The sequence below is a fragment of the Vanessa tameamea genome, chromosome 27 (assembly GCF_037043105.1).
Source record: "Vanessa tameamea isolate UH-Manoa-2023 chromosome 27, ilVanTame1 primary haplotype, whole genome shotgun sequence".
Classification (NCBI taxonomy): Eukaryota; Metazoa; Arthropoda; class Insecta; order Lepidoptera; family Nymphalidae; genus Vanessa; species Vanessa tameamea.
The window spans coordinates 7,259,869-7,282,186 of NC_087335.1; the positions used below are offsets into that span (position 1 = coordinate 7,259,869).

Consider the following 22,318-nt stretch of genomic DNA (forward strand, 5'->3'; position numbering starts at 1 on the left):
AAGTTTTGTCATTCCGATAAATTAAAATCTATCTTTACGTTCAAATCTATGCAACTTACCGTAACGTTGATTTAAATAAAATGACAATTTCAAAGTTATAATTTTATCAGACGATATTTATAATTTTATTTATTTGCCTTTTCGATCTAGTAGCTAGCTTCTAATGTCGCAGATCTAGAAGTTCTGGGTACAAACCTCAGGTTTTGGACCAACTAAGTTATTGAGTTTTTTCTGTCAAAAAGTTCCCAGGAGCCCGGAATTTGAAGAAAGCGTTTGTTCTATCTTTGCACGCACTTTGTCGTATCAGATCTTTTGTCTCATCGGACTATAAATGAGTGAACAGTGCACTTGTTTGAGCACATATTCAAAGAGTATCCTATAGAGTAATTTAAATTTCTCCTGTTAATCGACATGAATCCTGCGTTAAATCCCCGTATACTTAACGAACAACATAGTACATACACACTACTGATACATATTTAAGCCATGCCATGCCAATGCAGAGTTTATTAAGAGTAAACTCAGCTGTGCTGACATACTTTCAGTTTTGTATATTATTCAACGAGTTCCCTTATAAAAGATAGGCATTTGTTGGTTGAAAAAATAACACGTAGTTTTTTACTAAAATATATTATTATCAAAAAATTGTGCAATTACTTTTAAATAAAAAAATATTTTTAAAACAATTTGTTATATTAAATCGTTTTAAAAAAAATTATACATAGGTATATAGTACACAATGTACTTTAAAATATTACAAAACATTAATTACCTCAAAGGTAAAAATCTTTAAGAAAATTAACAATCAAAAAAACTTAACAAAAATTCTTTGTCAATCAACCTTAAAACTATTTTATAAAAAGATTAATTTCATACATTAAAAATTTCATAATTTACCTCTCATCTAATATAACTACTTTTATAAAAACATGGTCCCAAATCAAAATTAGTATCTTAATTTATATTTAGAATGCAATTTTTTTAAATACTTATTTTAACAATGGTAAGGTACGTTAATATCAAAATTTGAAAATTTTCGCGTTTTGTAACTGCAGCCAAAAACATAATACATACTGTAACATAATTTTACAACATTGTTCCAACATCAGTGAAAAAATGTCCCACGAGCAATATATTTTCACAATCTATATAGTGTATGTACATCTAGATGAGGGTTTGCATCTCAATGATGTTATTTTCAAGAATAAGTTTCTTTCGTCTACATTTTTACAAAAAAAAAAATGTTTCCCTAGTAATTGTAGTTTATTTTCAATATCCGGCACACTTAATAGCTATATTATATACAAATATTTAAAATGTCGTTTTCAGTCAAAGGTATTGCATCAGTTACATATTTTCTTAAAATTGTAGTGTTTTAGTTCTTTTAAACATTTACAGCTTGTCAACCAGGTGTCCTGGATGAGCTACACAGAGCATCAAGATACAAAGTGTCGGTTGGTGATGTCCTTAACATATAAATCTTCATTAACAAGCTAATAATATATAATAACAATATATCAAACTTAGGAAGTATAATGAACTTAGATTTTAACTTATACAAATGTTTAAGTAACTTTTGATGGTCAACGACAATGGGTATTGAACTTTTGTGATACATTTAAAACCATTTTGTATTAAATATATTACCGGCGCTAATTATTTGGTTTACAAACTCCCTTGATTTAAAAGGACTTTGTATAAAACTTCCTATCTATCCTTTTTTAACTACATACATAGGAATGAAAGAGCAACATTTTTAGTACATACCATCAGAAAAAACAGAAATTAATCTCTATGTTATAATATTATAAAAACCATACAATGCAATTCGGATACTTTAATACCATATACCGTCATCATCAATCGTCAATCACGGACACTTAATTTCAATAGAAATTGTGTGTGCAAATAAAATTATTGTTTAGACAAAAAAAAATGACATCATTTTTATGAGTTTCATATAGAACATTATATAAGAATATGTTAAAGATTGAAGAATTTGAGCGCGACGTTACTACGTTTTATGTCAGTCACATGTGCTGACTACACATACATACATATATATTAATATCAAGTTTAGAATATCAAAATATAAATTAAAAATGAAATCTTATTTATTATTTTTTTGTGTGAACACACGTACGTATACTACACACACATATGTATCTAAACCATATATTAATTTTTGAATAAGTACTCTGCCAATTTGACCTTAACGACTATAGTAATACATCTTAACTACCAAAAGTCCACAATATAAGAGTTTAATCGAATTCACGATTTTTTCGTTATGTTTTCACTATCACGAAATTTCTCATATCATTCTCTCAAATCATTCAGACAGACATATTTTCAGTTATTTTTAAAGTAACTGACACATGTGTAAAATAAATTCACTACATGAGCAGACAGGAAATACGAATGTTAGCCATAACAATTAAATTAAGGTGTTTTATATGTATAGTAATAGTTTCTAAATTTGTATACAAAAAATTGTTAAGAAGCAAAATAGAATTTAAAATATTGATATCTTAATTGTTTAGTCAGTTTTTTTTTCTTGATTATGCCTTATGATACTGTGTTTTCAATCCACAATATTCCTAGTCATAAAATAAAATAAATTGCATACAGCTGTCAATCATGATTAAAATAAGTTTTTTAAGTATAAAACTGTTAATTTAAAGAAATATTAATAAAACTTAATTAGAAAGTATCAAAACATTGTCAAGAAGTACAAAACATGTTTCATAATTAGTATTAAATATTCATAAAAAGGAAATATTTTTTGTCTATAATACTATTCAGTAAAATCTTAAACCATTACCCATATTAAAAGCCTGTTTTTTTATTATGAATTATTACGTCAAATTTTTTTTTTAATAATGATTAAAAGTCAATCATTAAATATTCATCAAATTATTGATAGTCATAATTAAATATTTGTCATGCACAATCTTGATTATATTATAAATAGTCTTCCATATATAAAACAATGATATCATTTTTAATAATATTCATTTGTTACACCTTTCAAATAAAATATTTTTTATGGATAAAAAGATAAAATTTCTATGAATAGTTATTTGTTCATTGGTCACAAAAATATTATAAAAAAAAAAATCTTATCTTATAAACTTTTTGTAGCTCCCTTTGGTATATGTTTGTTTTTAAGTATTACTACTAACTGTGATTTGCTTCTATCTCACTCACACAATTGAAATAATATGTATCAAAGATAAGCTTTTGAAACATAAAAATGAGATCCACTGAATTCATAGTGCATGCATAGTTTTTTTTATATGTATATCTGACAAATTTTAGTAATTGCATCACATCTTAAAGGAGAATGGCCTACAATATACTACAAATGAGAATATGTACTGTTTAACATAGTTAAGTATGTGTAATAACAGTCCCTACATACAAGTCTGGTTTAGATCATTGATGTTAACTTCAGAACAATAATTTTAGGCCCTGTGAGATAGCCCTGTAGATTTCCAATCCATGGTAGCTTTTCTATGCATACACAGATTCCTATAAATATTGTTATCCTAACTGAACATTCAATATAAATAGTTAAAAGTTTTGAAGTTAATAACGTCTCCTACCATTGCTTTTGATGCGGGTATTTTTTAGAGTAATTGTTGTCGACTTAAGAGGTTTGCCATCATTAGTTCTTCTCAAAACTGGACAGTAGGTTCTGGAATTTGAAAATATATGATTAAAGATTTAAAAAAAAGAAATGAACTGTTTTAATTAGTTACTGTTCTTTAAGTTGTTTATGGTCTGAAGACATAATTCCAAAGATTATTATAACATAAAATGCAAATTTGGACATTATCATAACCTAAATCAATAAATAGAATGAACTTTAAATAGTAGTTTTCACATGCGGCTTAGTCCGCGTGAGTGAGTATCAGAAAATAATCAAAACCAAACTATTAACAAGACTAAGTAAGATTGCTTTAATAATAGTAATATGATTTAAAATGGAGATACAGTGGATAAAACATATGGATCTTAAATGAAGAATACAGGTTGAAAATCAGATAAGCTACACTATGTAGCTTAATTCATGTATTGGCTAAGCAGTGAAGGAAAACACTGCAACAATTGTACTTGGCAACTTATAGGGGGAGCAACATAAAATTGAATGAAACTTACATTGTGTGTGCATTATCCCCTGAAGAACCGCAGATGGAACAAACATGAGATCTTAGTATGGGACATGTTACGACATATATATTTCCAAGTTTCTCTTTAACACAATGTGTCATATAAACTATGGGTGTTTCACCATTTTTTCGACAGAATGTGCACATTTTTTGGCCTTCATTACTCAATGAACATGCTACGTTTGATGGGTTGAATGGTGTTGTGAAGTTGGACTGTGTTGGTGACCAATTAGGTGAGATAGGCATTCTTGGAGTATATGTTGGGGAGGTATTGGTTATTGGTGACATGTTTTTGATGCTTCTGTTATAACCAGGTGATAGATTGGTTGGTTTAGCTGAAGAACTGAATTGAAAACCTTTATCAGAAGGAAAGAGCTCATAGCTTTTCTGTGCGTCCGGTGGAGTTTGGCCTAAAGTATCTGTTTGCCATATATCCATTTCCTGTTCAGCTTTGCACTCCAGTTTTGGCTGTGAATTTCTTCCCAAGATCTTCCTACCAACAATCGGATGTTGAAGTCTCATTTGCAGTGGTGTATCAAATATCTGTCTCGAGTTAGTAGGGGACTCATATGTTGATATAAATGGTTCATATATTGATGCAGGACTGTCCAAATTTTGGGTGCTGGTGTCAAACGTTGGATCAAAAATATTCGTAAATGATCCATATCGACAATTGATAGGGGTTGGTGATTCGTAACTAAGTTTTGGTGTTTCGTAAACATGCTTTGGTGTATTCGATCTGGTTCTCATGCGAAAATGGTCTGCGGTTTGACGAATATTTAATGCATTTTCAAAATAGGTCTCAGGAGAAGTAGAATCAGCTGAGCTGGATGACCTGTTGACCATGCCCGATTGAAAAGGAGATTGACCATAGTTAAAGATAGAATCACCATCTGAAAATATAATATTATATAAATAGTAATATATACATAACATTTTAAGAAATGCAAAGAGTTTTGTAACGTTTAAGTATAATGTTGAATTTAATTGAACTAAAATCGCCAAAAAACTGATTTTAGTTCCCAAGTAAAAAATTAGAGAGTATAATTTCAGCATTTCAAATAAAACAAACATAAAATTCAATTCTAAAAATAATTCTTAAAAAAAAAACAATTGAAGCACGCGGAATTTATCGAAATACCTGTAGGTTAATTTTTTTTTTTTTAAATATTCTTTAAGGCCTAATAGTTATCAGAACTATTTTGTACATAACTGAGAAAAAACTATATTAGGTATATAAAAACGAGACAAATAAAAATGATAACATATTTCTTTGTTGATGTCAACTAATTCATTAATAAATACTTTCGGTAATGTAGCATTATGACATATTTTTTATAGTTTCGTCGTAAAATTTATCACTTACCCATCCTTGTTGGTTTGAGTAATAAGTTTTGTATATCTTCCACGTAATCCATGTTTTTTGAAGGAAACATCGTAATCTGTAATGTTAAACCAATAACATTATTACAATAAAATAATTATTTATATTTACATGTTTTTAGTATTATAGTACGCCATTTACACAAACCCATCTAACTTTCAGTGTCAGGAAACCAAATTAATCAGTTATCATCTTATTTCTATTTAAATTACTATGTACAATAATCAATAATATATTTTAAATTTAGAATAAATATTTAAATATTTTTTACATGTTTTCTGTATATTAAAACTAATTACAAGCGATTAAGATACAGAGACGTTTTTTTTTCTAGTCTCAAAATACTACGAATAATATAAATAATGAATGAACAATATTTTATAGAAATGTGGGCTTTTAGGTACCTTTTTTAAAATTCTCTTATCTTTTCTCTTAATCTATACGTGAAAACTTTAGAAATTATTATTATTAATAACAGCGATCACTTTGAAAATGCTTTGTGCGTCGCTAAGAATATCAAGGTCGCTGTATTGTTAATTGAAAGTAAAATATAAAAATATCTATTCCGTATTTTCAATAGATTTCAAGCATAATATAATAGAGAAGTACCTATATAATAATAATAATTTATTTGAAAGACAAAATGTGGGTTTTATTTTTTACTTAGAGTAGAAAGATAATTTAATCGTTTTAAAGTAATAATAAGATAAGGTACTTACATTGAGATTTAACTTATGTAGTTTCGTTATTCGTCCTAGATCCTTTGATATCGATTGCCTTTTCACGAATGAATATTTTTGTTTTGCGATTTTCGGACTTTCGGCGAGATCAAAGAAGCCGACGCACATATTAAGCCCACTGATTAATGGTATCGTTGGTGGTAGGTTCGATTTTTCACTTACAATTCATAGTAAGGAAATACAATCATTTGAAATGAAATTAATTCATTTTAATATTGAATATATACATTAATTATTACTAGCAAAGACTAAAAAAAAATATTTAACTAATTTACGTAGCCATTTAAATTTTTCATAATATTTAAGAAAATTAAATAACTATATAAAAAGACTAGCAGTAATTATATTTTTGTAAATAAATAATCTGCATTACAATTGTAAGTGTTGTAATTTTTTTTTTTGCAATAATGAAGCTACTCTTGACAAAGGAAAGCCGCTATTTGTTTACCTTAGCCGCCCGTACGTGCTCATTTATGTTGCTATTCGGCACAAGATGGCATTAATGGTCTCGGATTTTTATAATAATTGTTTAGATACTAGTTGCTTAGATTTTAGGGTGTACTTGATAAGTAATGCCTCTAACAATTTTTATACTTATATAATAAATAATTTAAACCATTTAACAATTTTTCGTGTAACGACTGTCCCGCCAGCTATCGTAATGGATAACAATTATTATTTCTGTTTTATTTTAATTATCAAAAGAGGGCGCAAATTATAGATATAAAATTAAATGGTTCAGTAAAAGTATTAAATAATTTTCAAAGCCTGAACATACAAATTACTTTGCTATGCATAATATTATAGAACCATAACATTTTGTTTATGATTTGAGTTTCGTATACCAAAGATTAAAATATATATTTTTATTCATAATTAATTCTTTATATCCTTTATCTGTGATCTCGTTGTAACTGCACACTTTGTCCTGTTAGAAAATTGTTAACCCTGTGTAGGCGGGTAACAAATAAAGTAACAAAATTTTCCTAGTTCCTAATTAATTATATCTGTATCTAGAAACATGTAATGGCGGTTTGCGACCAGGGCCATCCCCTGAAAATCACTGTAATGTAAATTGTAATTCGAAGTTGTTCAAAAATATGTTTACCTCGGGCAGACATTGCGATTTGGTAGAAACAACTTTGAGGACGAGTTGAATAGAAGAATTCGGCTAGGTTGGGCAGCATTTGGGAAGTTGTAGAATGTAAATTGACAAGTTGGTATTGTCATACAGAGTATAGACAATATATAGTTATTAGAAAGGAATTTCGGGAAAGATTTTTTATGTATTTTAATTTGTTTTTATTTTTTATTATTATCTTCCAACTGAATTACTATATCATTTGTGGTGAAATTTTGCTAACACTTTTTAGTAACAATGATAATTCATTGTAGGTACTACCCCCAAAAATATCGTTCATATTGACAGTTTTTAATCTAGTTTGTTGTTTTTTAAAAAAAAGTGCATTCTAAAGTATTCTAAAGCACTTCTCGTCGTATTGCCTCAACTGCTGACAGGAGGGCTGGTTCATTTGTCACCTAGAGAATTGGAATTGCTGTTTGACGGGGAAACGCTGCTTGTGATCTTGCCACCAATCCACGCGGTCATTTTTTTTTAATTCTTATTTGTATATAATTAACGCCTCAATGTAATAAATCCTTATAAATAAAAAAAAAATACTTTATATGTATATGCCTATTGGAGTTCCGTATTTAATAATAATTCAGTCTTTATATACAGAAAACAAAACAAAACATGCCGAGCAATGTAAATGAACGGATAAGGCATTATTGGATATCTAAGATATCTTGTAGGGAAGGGTTAGAAAAGCGTAACTTGAAATTGTCAACCTCGATTTTCTATGTGCGTTCGCCGCCATCTTGAAAAAAGGGTTGAATTTAGTTTTTTTACGATTGCGACTTCGTGATACGCTATTTCTCTTATGATGAGGTATTTTTTGTTGCCTCATTTAAGATCTACAATTTAGGTCCAATACCTTTTCAACCTACCTTTGTTTAACAATTAAAATTCAATAATTATATTCAGTGTAAATCTTTCACACGTAAAATGTTTTACGGAAGACATTATTCGGATTACGCATTACATCTAAAACTCGGTTCACACACAGATGGCAATCAGACTGATTTATTTGTGAAGATTAGTCAGTTTTAATGCGGTGCCTTTCAAATTAGGTAATAATGGCTTCATTTTAATGTGATTGTGATTACTGACTATTAACACATTTAGGCTGGATGCATTATCGAATTTATGATTATTGTTGATTGTGACTGATTACTTTAAAGTTTAAGTAAATATTACGCAGAGCTGCATTAAGGAGGTCATCCGGGGCCATAAGCCTCTAAGACAATAGAGATTTTTTTTCACAAAATCATCCATATACCAATACAAGGAAAATATAATACTTGAATTTTAATATATTTCCATAATAATTTATAACATATAAATTGTTAAAATAATTTGAATATACATTCCTCTGAAAATAATTGTTTAATTTATTTGGAAAATAATTAGTGGCCTCCACTCCTTGGGCGCTCCAGGACCACTAGGATAAATATTTTTGAATTAGCAACTATTAAGCCCTTTTCGACATTTTTGAAACTATGGTTTTGCGTAGAGATGTTGAATCACTTTGCATCTTCTATTGCACTTTTCACGGTGAATTGTTTAGATTAATCCCAGCTGCTGAATTACCGCTGGCAAAGCACCAGCAATCCCCCGGTGTTGCAGATTTCCATGGGCGGTGGTACTCACATTCCATCAGGTGAGCCTCCAGCTGGTTTCACCACCCAGGTGCTACCTATTTCATAACAAAAATCTCTATAGCCGATGTTTCTCTTCTAAAGCACGAGATGAATTTAAAACATGAATTAAGCACATGGAAATTCAGTCAGCGTCTCGGTGCAACTTGCAATCATCGGTTACAAATCACGTGTTCTATCCACTGGGCTATCTCGGCTTAGAAGTAAAAAAAAAGAATTCATAAACATTACATCTTTTAAAGGAACTATAAGACACATAAACAAAATCAAATCAAAGTCAAATTTAACGCCTGTGAAACCGCAGTACGTAGTTAGTATACTTATATTTCGAAAGTTTATTTTTTCTTGTTCTTAAATAATGTTTTGACAGTCTGAATATCAATCTCATGGTGTGGCTATGGTATTGGCGTCGAATGTAGAGCAAGGTCGTCATTATATGTGTATTGTGTCCGGCCATCTTTGTGTTTGCTACGAGTCATACTATTTAGCGGGAAAACAAAAAGAAACTGAGTTTAGTTTTCTTTTTGTTTTCATTATTTTATATAATTTGCGCACACAAACACACATTTTTTTGTTTTATTTCCCATTTCTTGTATATTAATATGTACCTAATGTTTTAATAAAAAGTATTTTTTTAATTGGCATGTTTCAAAAATTTTAGGCTCAATAAAAATAAACCTTAGCATTTAAATAAGTAAATTAAAAAAAACTACATAAATCATAATTGAATCGTCATAATCGCATAAATTCGTCCCGAATTATTCGAATATGTATTGTGATATGTTTTATCATTTTACACGAAGGTAAACCTTAAAAGATTCTTTTTAATAATCAATTAGAACTTTTCGAGGCAAAGTTAATGACTTGTACCATACTGTATTATAAATGTTTTGTTTATTGTTTTAATCCATATTTGACGATTTCTTTTACTGAGTGAAAGCAAGGTCGTATAATATTGATCTTGACTAGGATTAAAAATTTTAATACAATAGCTTGAAATTGTGTATGGTTTTGATTAAAAAAAAACAATGAAAATAAAAACATAAAAGGCCATTGACATTTCCGATTCATTGTTAGGTACTAATTAAAGATAATGTATTTTCTTTAATGTATCGAAAGATCTTTTGAAGGTTTTAGAGGTCTAAATTTATGTGGCATATATTTTTATTTGAGATTTTCATCAAATTTTGAATTAAATAATCAGAAATATTTTTAACCTTTGATTTAGGATAAAATGACATTTATTTTTCGAATCCGTATAATATAAGCCACTAATTATTTAAATAATACCATTGCTTATAATAGCAATAAAACCTTTTTAATAATAAAATCAAGGATTTAAAAAAATCCTTTATGTGCTTAGACATAAATATCGTTAAAAAATATACTTTTATGATTTTAAAATTCCCGTATAAAAAGGTATTAAAAATTGGGGCATTTTATTAAATTTTCATTTAAGTAGAAGTTAAATATAGAAAAGGTAGACGTTTGATTAATTAAATGAGCATCTCCACCCATCGATATTATAATATTGTTAATCTATAAGATCATAAGATTTAAGTATTTAACAGGGATCTAAGTTTTTATTCCATTGTGTGTAATTTTGTTGATTTTGTTTCTTTTGAAATAGAATGCAATCCGACTTTTCCTTGCATAATTATGTAAAAGGAATTACGAAATTATCTCTCAAACGGCCTAAGTATGCGATATTTTATCTGTGCTCCAGTTGCTTTATTTGCAATCTGTTGTAACTATTCTGTTTTCGGTAATTATCTGTGGTATCATCAGGGTAATACTTTATATGGTCCAGTGATGGTCTTGCTGATGGACCGTACAGTTTTGAACAAAAAAAAAAACAATTACCTATTTATTGTAGTATTTTTTTAAATATACAATATACACTCAAGTGTGTGCGAACACGCTCAGGCCCAGCTGGCTTTAACGGCTTGGTGCTTTTCGAGACATGGGTTCATTCTCCTAACTTCTTCTTTCTAAGTTAATGGAATTAAAACTCAATACCCTCGGATCTATATGCTACATTATATTAATAAACCGATGAGTCGTACTCAAACATAATATACTATGACTGCCTATCTATTATAGTATCTTTATAATTATATTGTATATTAAATTATATATTTTATACTCGGGCAAGAGAATGTCATCTTATATCGCTACTTATTATAAAATAAAGTCTTCCGGCCGGTCTGTCTGTCTGTATTAATACTATAAACTCAAAAACTACTAGACGTATTTCCATACGGTTTTCACCAATGGACGGAGTGATTCATGAGATTTTTTGGAAAGGTGATTTTATAAAACTAATATTGTTATCTGTATTATGATAAAAACGTTTTATGTAGAACCTTATTTTATCCGTGCGATGCCGGGACTTGTAGCTAGTTAATCTACATACGGACACGTATTTAGAAGTCAGGAGGTCCATAATTATTTTCCAAATAATTGTTCATTGTTGTTGAACAATTGTTTCCAACTCATAATTGTAAAGATAGAGAGAATAATTAACCTTTTATTTTGTTTTATTTGTTTTGAAGGTTTACTCGTGGAAATTGTAATATATATAATGAAATGTATAAAATAGATTCAAAGGTACTTATAAAAGCCTACTTGAAAACGGTATGTTTTGATTTTGTATTTTTTTTTTGACATTGTTCCCGGGGTAAGGTCTGAAAGTCCTTTTTGAAATCCGACTCTGTCTAAATAATAAAGTCATATACAGTCAACCGTTATTATGAAATGTTAATGGGAGGATTATATTAAGTATATAGTACAGTATGACACACAGTTCTCCTCTGACTCAATAAGAAAAGGTCATATTATTAAACGTGACTTAATAATAAACTCTAATATAGACTACGTAGATATTTTTTATAATTTATCGATTTTAATAAGATTTTAATGATAACTTACAATATTAGTCGTGGTTGTTTCGACCTTCACGAAGATTAACGTATTTCGACTTAATATATCGTTTCGTAGGGTTGTTTAGTCTTCGATCTCCGAAGGTAGAGGATTTAAAAAAAAAACCATTTTATTCTATTATTATGTTTTATTTATAATATATTCTATAGTGACATATATATAATATAGGTACCACCCACTCATCAGATATTCTACCGCCAAATAGCAATACTTAGTATTGTTGTGTTACAGTTTGAAGGATGAGTGAGCCAGTGTAATTCATGCACAAAAGACAAGTTCCCAAGGTTGTTGGCGCATTGGCGATGTAAGGACTGTTCAATATTTTTGACCATTGACCACTTATCATCAGATGGCCCTATATTATAAAAAAACAAATATTTCGAAAAATAATATATTTTTTTTTTATTCAGATAGTCTTTAGACTCTCATTAGTTGTTTTTAAATGAATTAAAAAGATTGCTATAAAGTATAGATAAGATAATTTTTTAAACATGGAACACAAATCGAATACTCAATACGTACGCTGCGCTTTGATACAGAATATAAAGATGACAACCCTAGTAAAATGATGTACGGCTTTCTGCAGTCTTTCGAAAAAAGGTACACGTTTTAAATGATCTATTTTTTAATTACAGTCAATAAGAATACGTTTTAATATGATCTACATATTATTTAATTGTAAGTAGTCAAGTTAAAGAGTATGTTTTGGTTTAAAAATTTCGTAATTTATAGATAAAGTTAAAATATTTTAAGACGCTGTTCTGTAAACATTTACAACTTACGATACGACTCGCGAGCCACCTATTGTACGTTTGTAGTATAATGTCAGATTATTTATTTTTTATTGAAATTTGACTTCAACAAAAAAATATTAAAGATTTATATTTCAAATACCATTATTATCAAAATAATTATAACACGGAATGTTTGTTATAAATATAAAAAAACTTGGCCGCCCGAACAGGGACTTGAACCCTGGACCCTTGGATTAAAAGTCCAATGCTCTACCGACTGAGCTATCCGGGCTTGTGTAATTTGATTACAAAAGTAGGTCAGTATATATGAAGAAAATATAAATACTTATAATAAATATTTTTAAATTACGATTCCTATCGGTAGAATTTGTTGAATATTGAAATTAATTACAGTTTATGTTAAAAAAAACAATAACAATGAATATTATTAATAATATAAAAATGATACAAAGGCTGGGATCTATCATTCGTTGATTTCTAAAGATGTACTAAATCATACAAGCTTTGTGCAAGCCCACCTGTGTAGTTACCATCCACTCATCAGATATTCTACCGCCAAACAACAGTACTCAGTATTGTTGTGTTCCGGTTTGAAGGGCGATTGAGTCAGTGTAATTACAGGGACAAGGGACATAACATCTTAGTTCTCAAGGTTGGTGTTTTGGTGAAGTCCATCTAGGTAATGGTTAATATTTCTTGCAGCGCTATTGTCTATGGGCGATGGTCACCACTTACCATCAGGTGGCCCATTTATTCGCCCGCCTATCTATATCATAAAAAAGCGACTACAAATAATATACTACCATAATAAATGTATGTATATTCATATTGCTGTCCGCTAAGAACATAGAGTATATTTATACAGGTGGTTGATAAATAAACGAAGCACTATTATTTAATATCTAGCGACCCGCCCCGACTTTTCACGGGTGCAATGCTTATACTAAATATACTACAGCATGTCCTACAAAGTTCCCAGCTTTTTTGTCATTAGACAATACAAACCGTTATGTCCTTGCATTTTAAATCTGTAATATCTTCGAAAATATTCATTTAACTTACACGCTGTAAAGGGCCACATTGATGTATTCATACGATAATACCGTCACTCAATTGTTTTGAAAATTATCGAAATCAATTCAGCTGTTCTCGAGATTTTCGCTTAGCGACACATTCAGTGATTCATTTTTATTTTATAGAAATAATATTTGTATTTATACTCTGTGCATTTGGTAATTCACATTTGACACATTTGACAGATAAAATTAGTGAGTGCGGCAACATCTTATATTGATTGGTGTATCTTAAATTGTTATGTTGTATCGACTATCGATTAATACTGTTGAATAAAAAAATCTCGTTTACTTCATATGCCGTTTTATTAATAAAACTGAAAATTATTAAAGGATCACGAACTGTAAAGATTCCGTTGCGATAATCCAAAAAAGCCGATTTAGTCCAGTTGATAGAACACGTTAATCTTAACGGACATAGATACATCAGTATAAAAAAATCTATATTTACCTCTCTGTACCTGTATTAGGGATATTATCAAACTGTTATTTCACTTTTTATAGCAAAAAATCTAAGTTTGTATTGTTATTATGCACGGCCGACCCGCTTGTATTGTAATAATTACAAAACTATATAATACGGATAATGACGAGGTGAAAGTTACAAGGTTGCCCGTTAGATAAATTACCATGTTCATTATGAGATTGGTATAAATAGTCACACATGTAAATGTACGTAAGTCTGTGTGTGTTTTTGACCTTCGCCCATATGATTAATCAGGTTTTACTCCAGGGTGTGCAATAATTAGAGCGATACGGTTTAGCGTACCCTCGAAGATGGTCAAGTCTTATACCATCATAATTTGACCATTATCATAATTGGGGCCGAGATTGCCTAGTGGTTAGAACGCGTGCATCTTAACCAATGATTGCATTTTCAAACCTAGGCAAGCACGACTGAATTTTCATGGGCTTAAAATTTGTGTTTATATTTAATTTCGTGCAGTGAAGGAAAACATCATCATGAAATGTATTTAATTTCAATTTTAGGCATGTGTCATATTTCAATTTAATTTCGCCACATGTGTACCCACCAGCCTTCATTGGATCAGCGTGTGGGAATGAGCTTCAAGCCTTCTCAATTGCAGAAGAGGCCTTAAACCAGTTGTGGGTTACGAGATTTCTGTTTGCCCCGAGCGTTTTATGTCCTTAAGAAAGGCCTTGTTATAATATAGACTTTATAGAATAATTTGATTCGTGTATTCGATATCCAACGTGATAAAGAATACATGAAAAATTTATGATCAGAAATCAGAATTTTAGTAATTATTATTATTAATCCTATCGTTGTCAGCAAAAGCAAGCAATGCTATTAGCCCCTTCCATATGCTTACTTGAACATTAGTAGGTGCATATATATATTTTTAGAGTATATATATAGACATATTTATTGCACATTTATTGTTTCCTCCATAAATTAGTGCTGACGTAATTACCATCCAAAGAGAAGCAAAGCAGAGACCGTCCTGTCTCCCTTTGATGTTAACGGAATACTTGATGCCCCTAAGATACTTACTTCTTTGAGAGAGAGTCTTGATTTCGTGAACAAGACATTCGTAGATAATGTCGAAATATCGAGCTCCACCAGATAAAAATAAAAAACATGCTAAATATCCCGTTTCAAATAGTAATAGTAATAAAAATAACCATGTTAATTTAAAATCTTATCTTAACTTAATAGAAATAACTTTCATGAAATAAAGTAAAGAAATTTAGATGAAATGTTAATGTTTGTGTTTAATCTTTCAAAAAACATCAAAATGTGATTGGGTTCAAAGTGTTGTTTGATATAATAGTTATAAAATAATATTCGCCCGAACAGGGACTTGAACCCTGGACCCTTGGATTAAAAGTCCAATGCTCTACCGACTGAGCTATCCGGGCTTCTATATAACTTAACTAAACTTAGTTGTACAAGGCCACATGACATTAAAAACAAATATTTCTGCGTCTCGGGGCGCCCGACAGAAGTAATGACTTAAACTGTCCGAAAGAAAGCCAGACGGACTTCACCCTCCCATAAGAAGTTATCCCTTCAAAAACCCTTGGCAGCTATCAGTAATACTTTTCTAAGCTATCAGTGGTAGGACTTTATGTAAGCCCGTAAGGGTAGGTACCACCCACTCATCAAATATTCTACCGCTAAACAATTCAGTATTGTTGTGTTCCGGTTTGAAGGGTGAGAGTCAGTGTAACTACAGGCACAATGAACGAAACATCTTAATTTCCAAGCTTGGTGGCGTATTGGCGATGTAAGGAATGGTTAATATTACTTGCGGTGCCATTGTCTATGGGCGGCGGTGGCCACTTGCCATCGGGTGGCCCATATGCTCGTCCGCTAAACTATGACATAAAAAAATACATGACAAAATATTATTTTATAATATTTATTGTCGAACTTTTTGCTAGACATTAGTCACAGCGGCTTATTCAATCTCAATGTGTACGGCAAATTCGAAATGACCGGATAGTACGAAGGTTTGCAGGACCAACGGCTTTACATACTACCTAATACATATGTGCATACCATGTAACAAATTATAACAGTCGTTATTATTATTTTATATTATACGCTGCTATTGGAAGAGATTGCTGTTTAATTGTTATGTCTCGAGTTCTCGTTTTTATTGTTAGTGATTTTTTTAAATGTATATTTTACCTTAACTAGAAAAATAAAAAGGTCATTAAACTCGAAGTTGTTGTGAATCGTCATTTTAACCTTCAAAATATGTGTAGCGTCAAGATAGTGTTGAATATATTTATTTTTCAAAAATATATTTCCATAATTAAAATTCTATGATAAATTGCTGGAATAAAATAATGTTATAATATTAAAATCGTTATCTAATCCAAATCATTTCTTTTCAATTAGTAAATCTCTTATCAGGGTCATTGATTGGTCTTAATCGCGACCACCCGGGCTTCCATTCACCAAGAGTAGGGAATAAACTCCTCTCGATCCCTCGTCTTGTCCCTCCTCTAGTGACCCATTGCCCATCTGCCTTTTTTTGTCATTTTTTTTTGTAATGTATTTTCAAAGGTTTACAGACTTTAAAAAATTAGGATGCTTTTTTCCCGCCTATTTCATGATTTTAAATCAACTCAGGGGAGTGTCAAAATATGTGACATAAACTGCGTATGAACGGCCGTATCTTTTGATTTCGTTCAATTAGAACTTTGGTCAGACAGACGGAGTATACTAACAACTCGATATCTTCATAAGATTTTGATAAAAAAATCTTGATAAACAAAACAAAATGACGGATTACGAAGTACAGAAACCTAAAGACCATAAAGAAATTGATATAGCAATGCAAACGTCAATCTTACACGGTTTCGTTGATTCCGTTAAGAAGAGGGCTCGCTCACATTTCGCACGGATAATGAACATTGCAAATCAACGAGGAACCGCGTCAAGTATCCGTGGCACCATTCCACTCGGCAATAATTCGTAGTATAATTGTTTTAAGTCATCTATCATGTAATATAGAGACACCATAATAGCGTTATGGTTAAAATTCTCACGAGAAAGTGTGCATGGCGTTCGTGTTTGTTTTATAAAATAAGGATGATGTTTTCGTAATTTACATCCTTTTGGTTATACTTTGGGTTAGATATTATCGAGTTTTATTACTTATTTCCTTGAAGTCGCCGCTATTTTGACTGTTATAAAATTTATGGATACCTCTGTTGGGATATGGGACTGTTTTACTAGCTTTACGCCGTGGTTTTATCTGTGAGTTTTTTCATTCGATAAATTTTCATTTTCCACTAGAGGCGATGTTTTTTTGTTTTAGTGGGATCCTGGATTCATCAGCCGGTCTTAGAGATATTTGTCCATCTTGTCCAGAATTGGTCATCTCTGTTATAGATTGTAATCCAGAATCTCCTTAGTGTTTGCCAGTTGGATTTACGAGTTTCCCCAGTTTAGATGTTGCAAGTATTTACATTGTCGTTCCATGGGATAATGAGAGATAAAGTTGAGAGTGAATCTACACACACACTTGTGCACTGATCTGGTCTAATCTGATTGTGTATAACCAATCTAATTAATAATAAAATAAATTGCAATGTAAATTATCTTAAAAAAAAATGTATTTAAATATAATTTACGCAGAATTAAATCAGCTGGTAATTAGATAGGTAGAAGATGTAATCTTAGACCTAAAATCAAAATCAAAATATACTTTATTCAAGTAGGAGAATATAACAATTAAGTGAAGCTACCACCGGTTCGGAATGCAGATTCTAAGAGAAACTGGCATGAAAATCAGACTCTTTTTCAACGTTTAAAAATACAAAGTTGTGCTAGTTAAATACAATGTATATAATACACCCTATCTGGAAGTCAACAAATATTAACTCCACGCTTTTTTATCATCTATATAATCTTGTATTGAATAATGCGCCTTCTTAACCAATGTATTTTTACAAATGATTTGAATTTATATTAAGAAATGTAAATACATATGTATACATATTTTAATCATCGCAGGTTCAGATACCAGAGAGTACCAATGAATTTTCATGAACTCAATTTGAATTTATAATTTTCTCCCTCGTGTTCGGTGGTAGAGGAAAAAATACGTGTTTAATTTAATTTTGCCTCACGTGTACTCGACCTACAGCTGTATGGTTAAATTCCAGACATTCCAGACATTCTTATTCCAGAGCAAAGAAGGTTCGGTACTTTTATTTTGAATATTATGTATAACACAATGACCTACTGTAAAGTGTCATCATACCAATAATAATAAAAAAATGATTGCAAGTGATTTTGCAATTTACATGAAAACTACTTACCTATATAAGGCTAGGAGATGGATGGACGAGATTTAAGATTTAAAATATGTAACAAAGGCCCCCATCTCTATATAAAAACATTTTCCCGCGTAACTGTATCGCAGTACGTTGAACGAGAGCGTTGAACTATATCGCGTTCCTACAATTGTTTTAAAAAGTTATTGCATATCTATTTGTTTCTTTGTTATTTTTTTTTTAAAAAAAAAGGTTGGTTGTTTTTATTTTATATCTGTTGAATTTATTTGTGTTATTTTATCTGTTATGATTTGAGTGTTCTCTTTATAAATGAATAGTCTAATTTTATAAATTATTTCGCGTAAATAGTGTCACCGTGATAGTGGTTTAATTTATTATTGGATTTTAATTTCAGATAAATTAAGACCTAAAACAGAATTTTATTAACAGACGTGTTCTTAATTTTGAATTATTGCGTTAACTAAAATTGCTTATAATCTGTGCGGACTGTAAATAATATGTTCTATCTGATATACTCTACGTCAAAGATCAACATTAAGTGTTCGTAACAAAAATCAAACAAAAAATATTTTCAAAATAATAATTATTGGCATTTAAATAAAAATAAAGTTGTAATATATTTATACAATTATTCCGTAAATTCCATGAAATTAATTAAATATCTCAATATTCTTAAAAAAACCCTTCATAAGCGCTTTGTATGTAACACAATGTTTTTTTTTTTTTTTTAATTTATTTATAGTTGCAATGTAAAACAAGATAAAAACGAGTTTCCACAGACAATAAAATAATAATATTATTAAGTATTTTAATAAAATAACTTAGTGCGGCTTTTTTTTCAAAGTTTGTGTCTCATTACGACGAAAAAATTTAAATATGGACGATACAAGCTTGTTAGTACTCACACAATTATTTAGAATTGTAGTTGTTTACGTTTCATAATTAATGATCTTATCTTACTTTCTCCATGGGAAAAAACTACAGCAGCATGTATTTCCTCCTAACCAACGTATAAATGTATATAAATATTTGAGTTTTCAGGTACAATTCGTTTTAAAAAGCCAGGGTGCGAATATAATAATAATGAACTTATGTCAATTTTTTTTTTTAAATTTAGTATTAGGAAGACAAACGCATTAAAATATAAATCTCATAAGTGTATATAGATCGAGAATGGTTCCGTAAAGTGGACTGTGTAATTATGTAGGTCGATTGTCTCTTGGGAATGGGGATGTAAGCGATGGGTACTATGAAGTGAATGACTTCCAGATCAATAAGTCGTTAAGTTAATATAAAAATTAATATTGAATTGAAAACAAATCTAGGAATTTATTTATTTATTTTTGAACATAAAGATGTAAGACTATAGTACATTAGTATAGTAAGAATAAATAAGCAAAAAAAAAAAAAATTTAAGCGCCAGTAGCGCAATGGTTTACGGACCGCCTAGCGATGTAAAAAGTCGCAGGATCGATCCTGACCCCTGGGGCTATTTTCGTCCCCACTCCTAATATAAGTGATAAGCTTAAAAGGAGGGGTAAATAGAAATATTAGTAATTTCTTAATTAATTTGGCGCATTCCTATTATTATTTTTTTTTTTTTAAATCATCGCACTAATACAAATACAATATGAAAAGTAGATACTACATGTTTGTTACTGTTTTTTTTAAATCTTGTTAAATCTATACGATATATTTTGTTTTTGAATGTTATTGAATGACTTTAGAACTTTAATGGATAAAAAAATAAACATAAAAAATCAATCACACAAAGCATTAAATACCGTAGATATAAAATGTTATGTTATGTTATTACTTAAACCATTTTTTTTGCTAACCGTACCTTTCAGGTGCAAATTGACAGTTCGAGGTCATTGACGTTCCTAATTTTATTTCAATCGTGTAATATATTATCTTTGTTTACTGATATATTAATTTTAAAGTGACATAGATAAAATAATACGTCTTTGAGTACGGAACCCTTGCTTTTAGAGCGCACATTTATTAAGCATAAAAATATCCTTACTCTAATGATTTAATTGTTCATGTAAATATAATTATTAAAGTCTTATAGTTTGCAGCTCTAATTCTGCTCATGTCTGACAATCTATATTAATATTATAATTACGAAAGTAACTCTGTCTGTTAAGCTTTCACGATCAAAACACTAATCTGAATTTGATGTGATTTGGTAGACGCTTGAACCTCAAGGTAGAAAATAAAAAATCTGAAAATCAACTCCTAAGACCGCAAACGAAGAGTTTGACGACAAGTAGGAATTTATATATTGGTTATATGAATGACATTATATAGCGAATTGTCTATCAAAATTGTATCAAAATTATCAGATAAGAGTCGATTTAAAATAATGATGTATAGTTCTTGTAATTCTAATGTATAGATTGGGATGCAGACTGAAAATAAAAACATACGGGAATAACCCTACAGTACAGACAACCTCGATTGAATTTTTCAAGAAATTAAAAATAAATACACAATATTCGGGACTTGATTTTATGGAATCTGTTTGCCGTTACACTAATAGAGTTGTATTATCGGAATCTTTTCATCTGCCATCTTTCTATTATCAAATCGTCGTATTTCGTATACAATAGCCTATTTCTCAATTCGTCATAGTGTAGATTTTGCTCATAATGTTTCAAATGAACCGAATCGCATCGAAACATTTCAGCTGTTATCGGGGGTTACAGCACTATGACGTAAGTCGGACGTGACATACAGTTACAGAAATATTGTATAATTGGACTAGGCTTTGCGGTGTTAACTGAAGTAACTACTTATGTTGTTGCTAATTGATCCAGTCTGAATGTTCTAAGCCGTGTTTATTGACTTATAATCTATCCCAACCATGAGAGGAGAATAACAAAATAAACAACATTTGACAGCAAATTGACGCGATATCAATGAGCTTGATTAATCTATGATATTCACTATCAATTTGCGAAAAAATAGCGTTTTGAATGTTAACGAAACTGTTATCGAAATTTTGGAAGTAAAATTAATGTGGAAATAAGTAGTTGTATTATAAATAAAGATATATTAATCATAAACTCTTAATAGTGCACAATATAGCTGAATTTACTTAGCAAAACGCTTTATACATAAGTCTAAGGTTTGTTTGTTTTTCTTCCTATTCAGATTGGAATAGGCTATAGGTGACCAAGTTTGTTAGACAGTGATATTTTGTGATATACTTATTTGTAATAAAGCTTCTTTTAAATTAGACTTGAAAGAAATCTATTTAAAAACATCGTTACAAAATAGCATCAGGTGTTTAATATTGAATTTCTTTTTACGCTAACTATTGTTATGCTGGATCCAAGCTTTTTTAAAAGCTTTTTTTATGTCCAAATAATGTTTTTGCCTTTCATTATTAAAGCGTGATTTATTATCTTTTATAATATCTGTTTTATAACTTTGATCACGGCGGCAGTAAGTATTTACGCAAACACAGGTACATTCTCTTAATCATGGGATTGTATGGGACCGCAAATCCGATACGATCGGAATAAGTTTAGGCATAGGACCGACGGCTTTCCGTACTTTCACAGGCACGAGAGTCTAAACATTGCTAATATCCAATACATGAAATATAAGGACAGGAAAATATAATTAGTTTGTTTATTTATTGTGTAATTGTTTTTTGTTACAGAATATCAACTCCATC

The 22,318-nt window shown here is 30.1% G+C and overlaps 1 protein-coding gene and 2 non-coding genes across 3 annotated transcripts; all 3 read right to left on the minus strand.

Annotated features, from left to right (window-relative positions):
- Positions 1-3,530: 3,530 nt before the first annotated feature.
- LOC113391957 (uncharacterized) lies at positions 3,531-5,795 on the minus strand. The gene is made up of 3 exons (XM_026628119.2): positions 5,542-5,795; positions 4,165-5,068; positions 3,531-3,700 (listed from the first exon to the last, which is right to left on the minus strand). Exons 1-3 carry the CDS (start codon positions 5,609-5,611, stop codon positions 3,592-3,594), a joined length of 1,083 nt encoding a protein of 360 aa, XP_026483904.2. The 5' UTR covers positions 5,612-5,795; the 3' UTR covers positions 3,531-3,591.
- A 7,181-nt stretch (positions 5,796-12,976) lies between these two features.
- Positions 12,977-13,049, minus strand: Trnak-uuu (transfer RNA lysine (anticodon UUU)). Its single transcript has one exon. It is a non-coding gene; the product is annotated as a tRNA-Lys (tRNA).
- A 2,613-nt stretch (positions 13,050-15,662) lies between these two features.
- On the minus strand, positions 15,663-15,735 carry Trnak-uuu (transfer RNA lysine (anticodon UUU)). The gene has a single exon. It is a non-coding gene; the product is annotated as a tRNA-Lys (tRNA).
- Between the last annotated feature and the right edge of the window lie 6,583 nt (positions 15,736-22,318).

What these genes read in the sequence shown, in the direction of transcription:
- LOC113391957 (XM_026628119.2), bottom strand. Translation starts at nt 5,611, where the DNA reads ATGTTTCCTTCAAAAAACATGGATTACGTGGAAGATATACAAAACTTA. An exon ending in ACTCAAACCAACAAGGATGG is followed by an intron (nt 5,069 to 5,541) that starts GTAAGTGATAAA and finishes TTATATTTTCAG; the next exon opens with ATGGTGATTCTATCTTTAAC. An exon ending in GGGGATAATGCACACACAAT is followed by an intron (nt 3,701 to 4,164) that starts GTAAGTTTCATT and finishes TTCAAATTCCAG; the next exon opens with AACCTACTGTCCAGTTTTGA.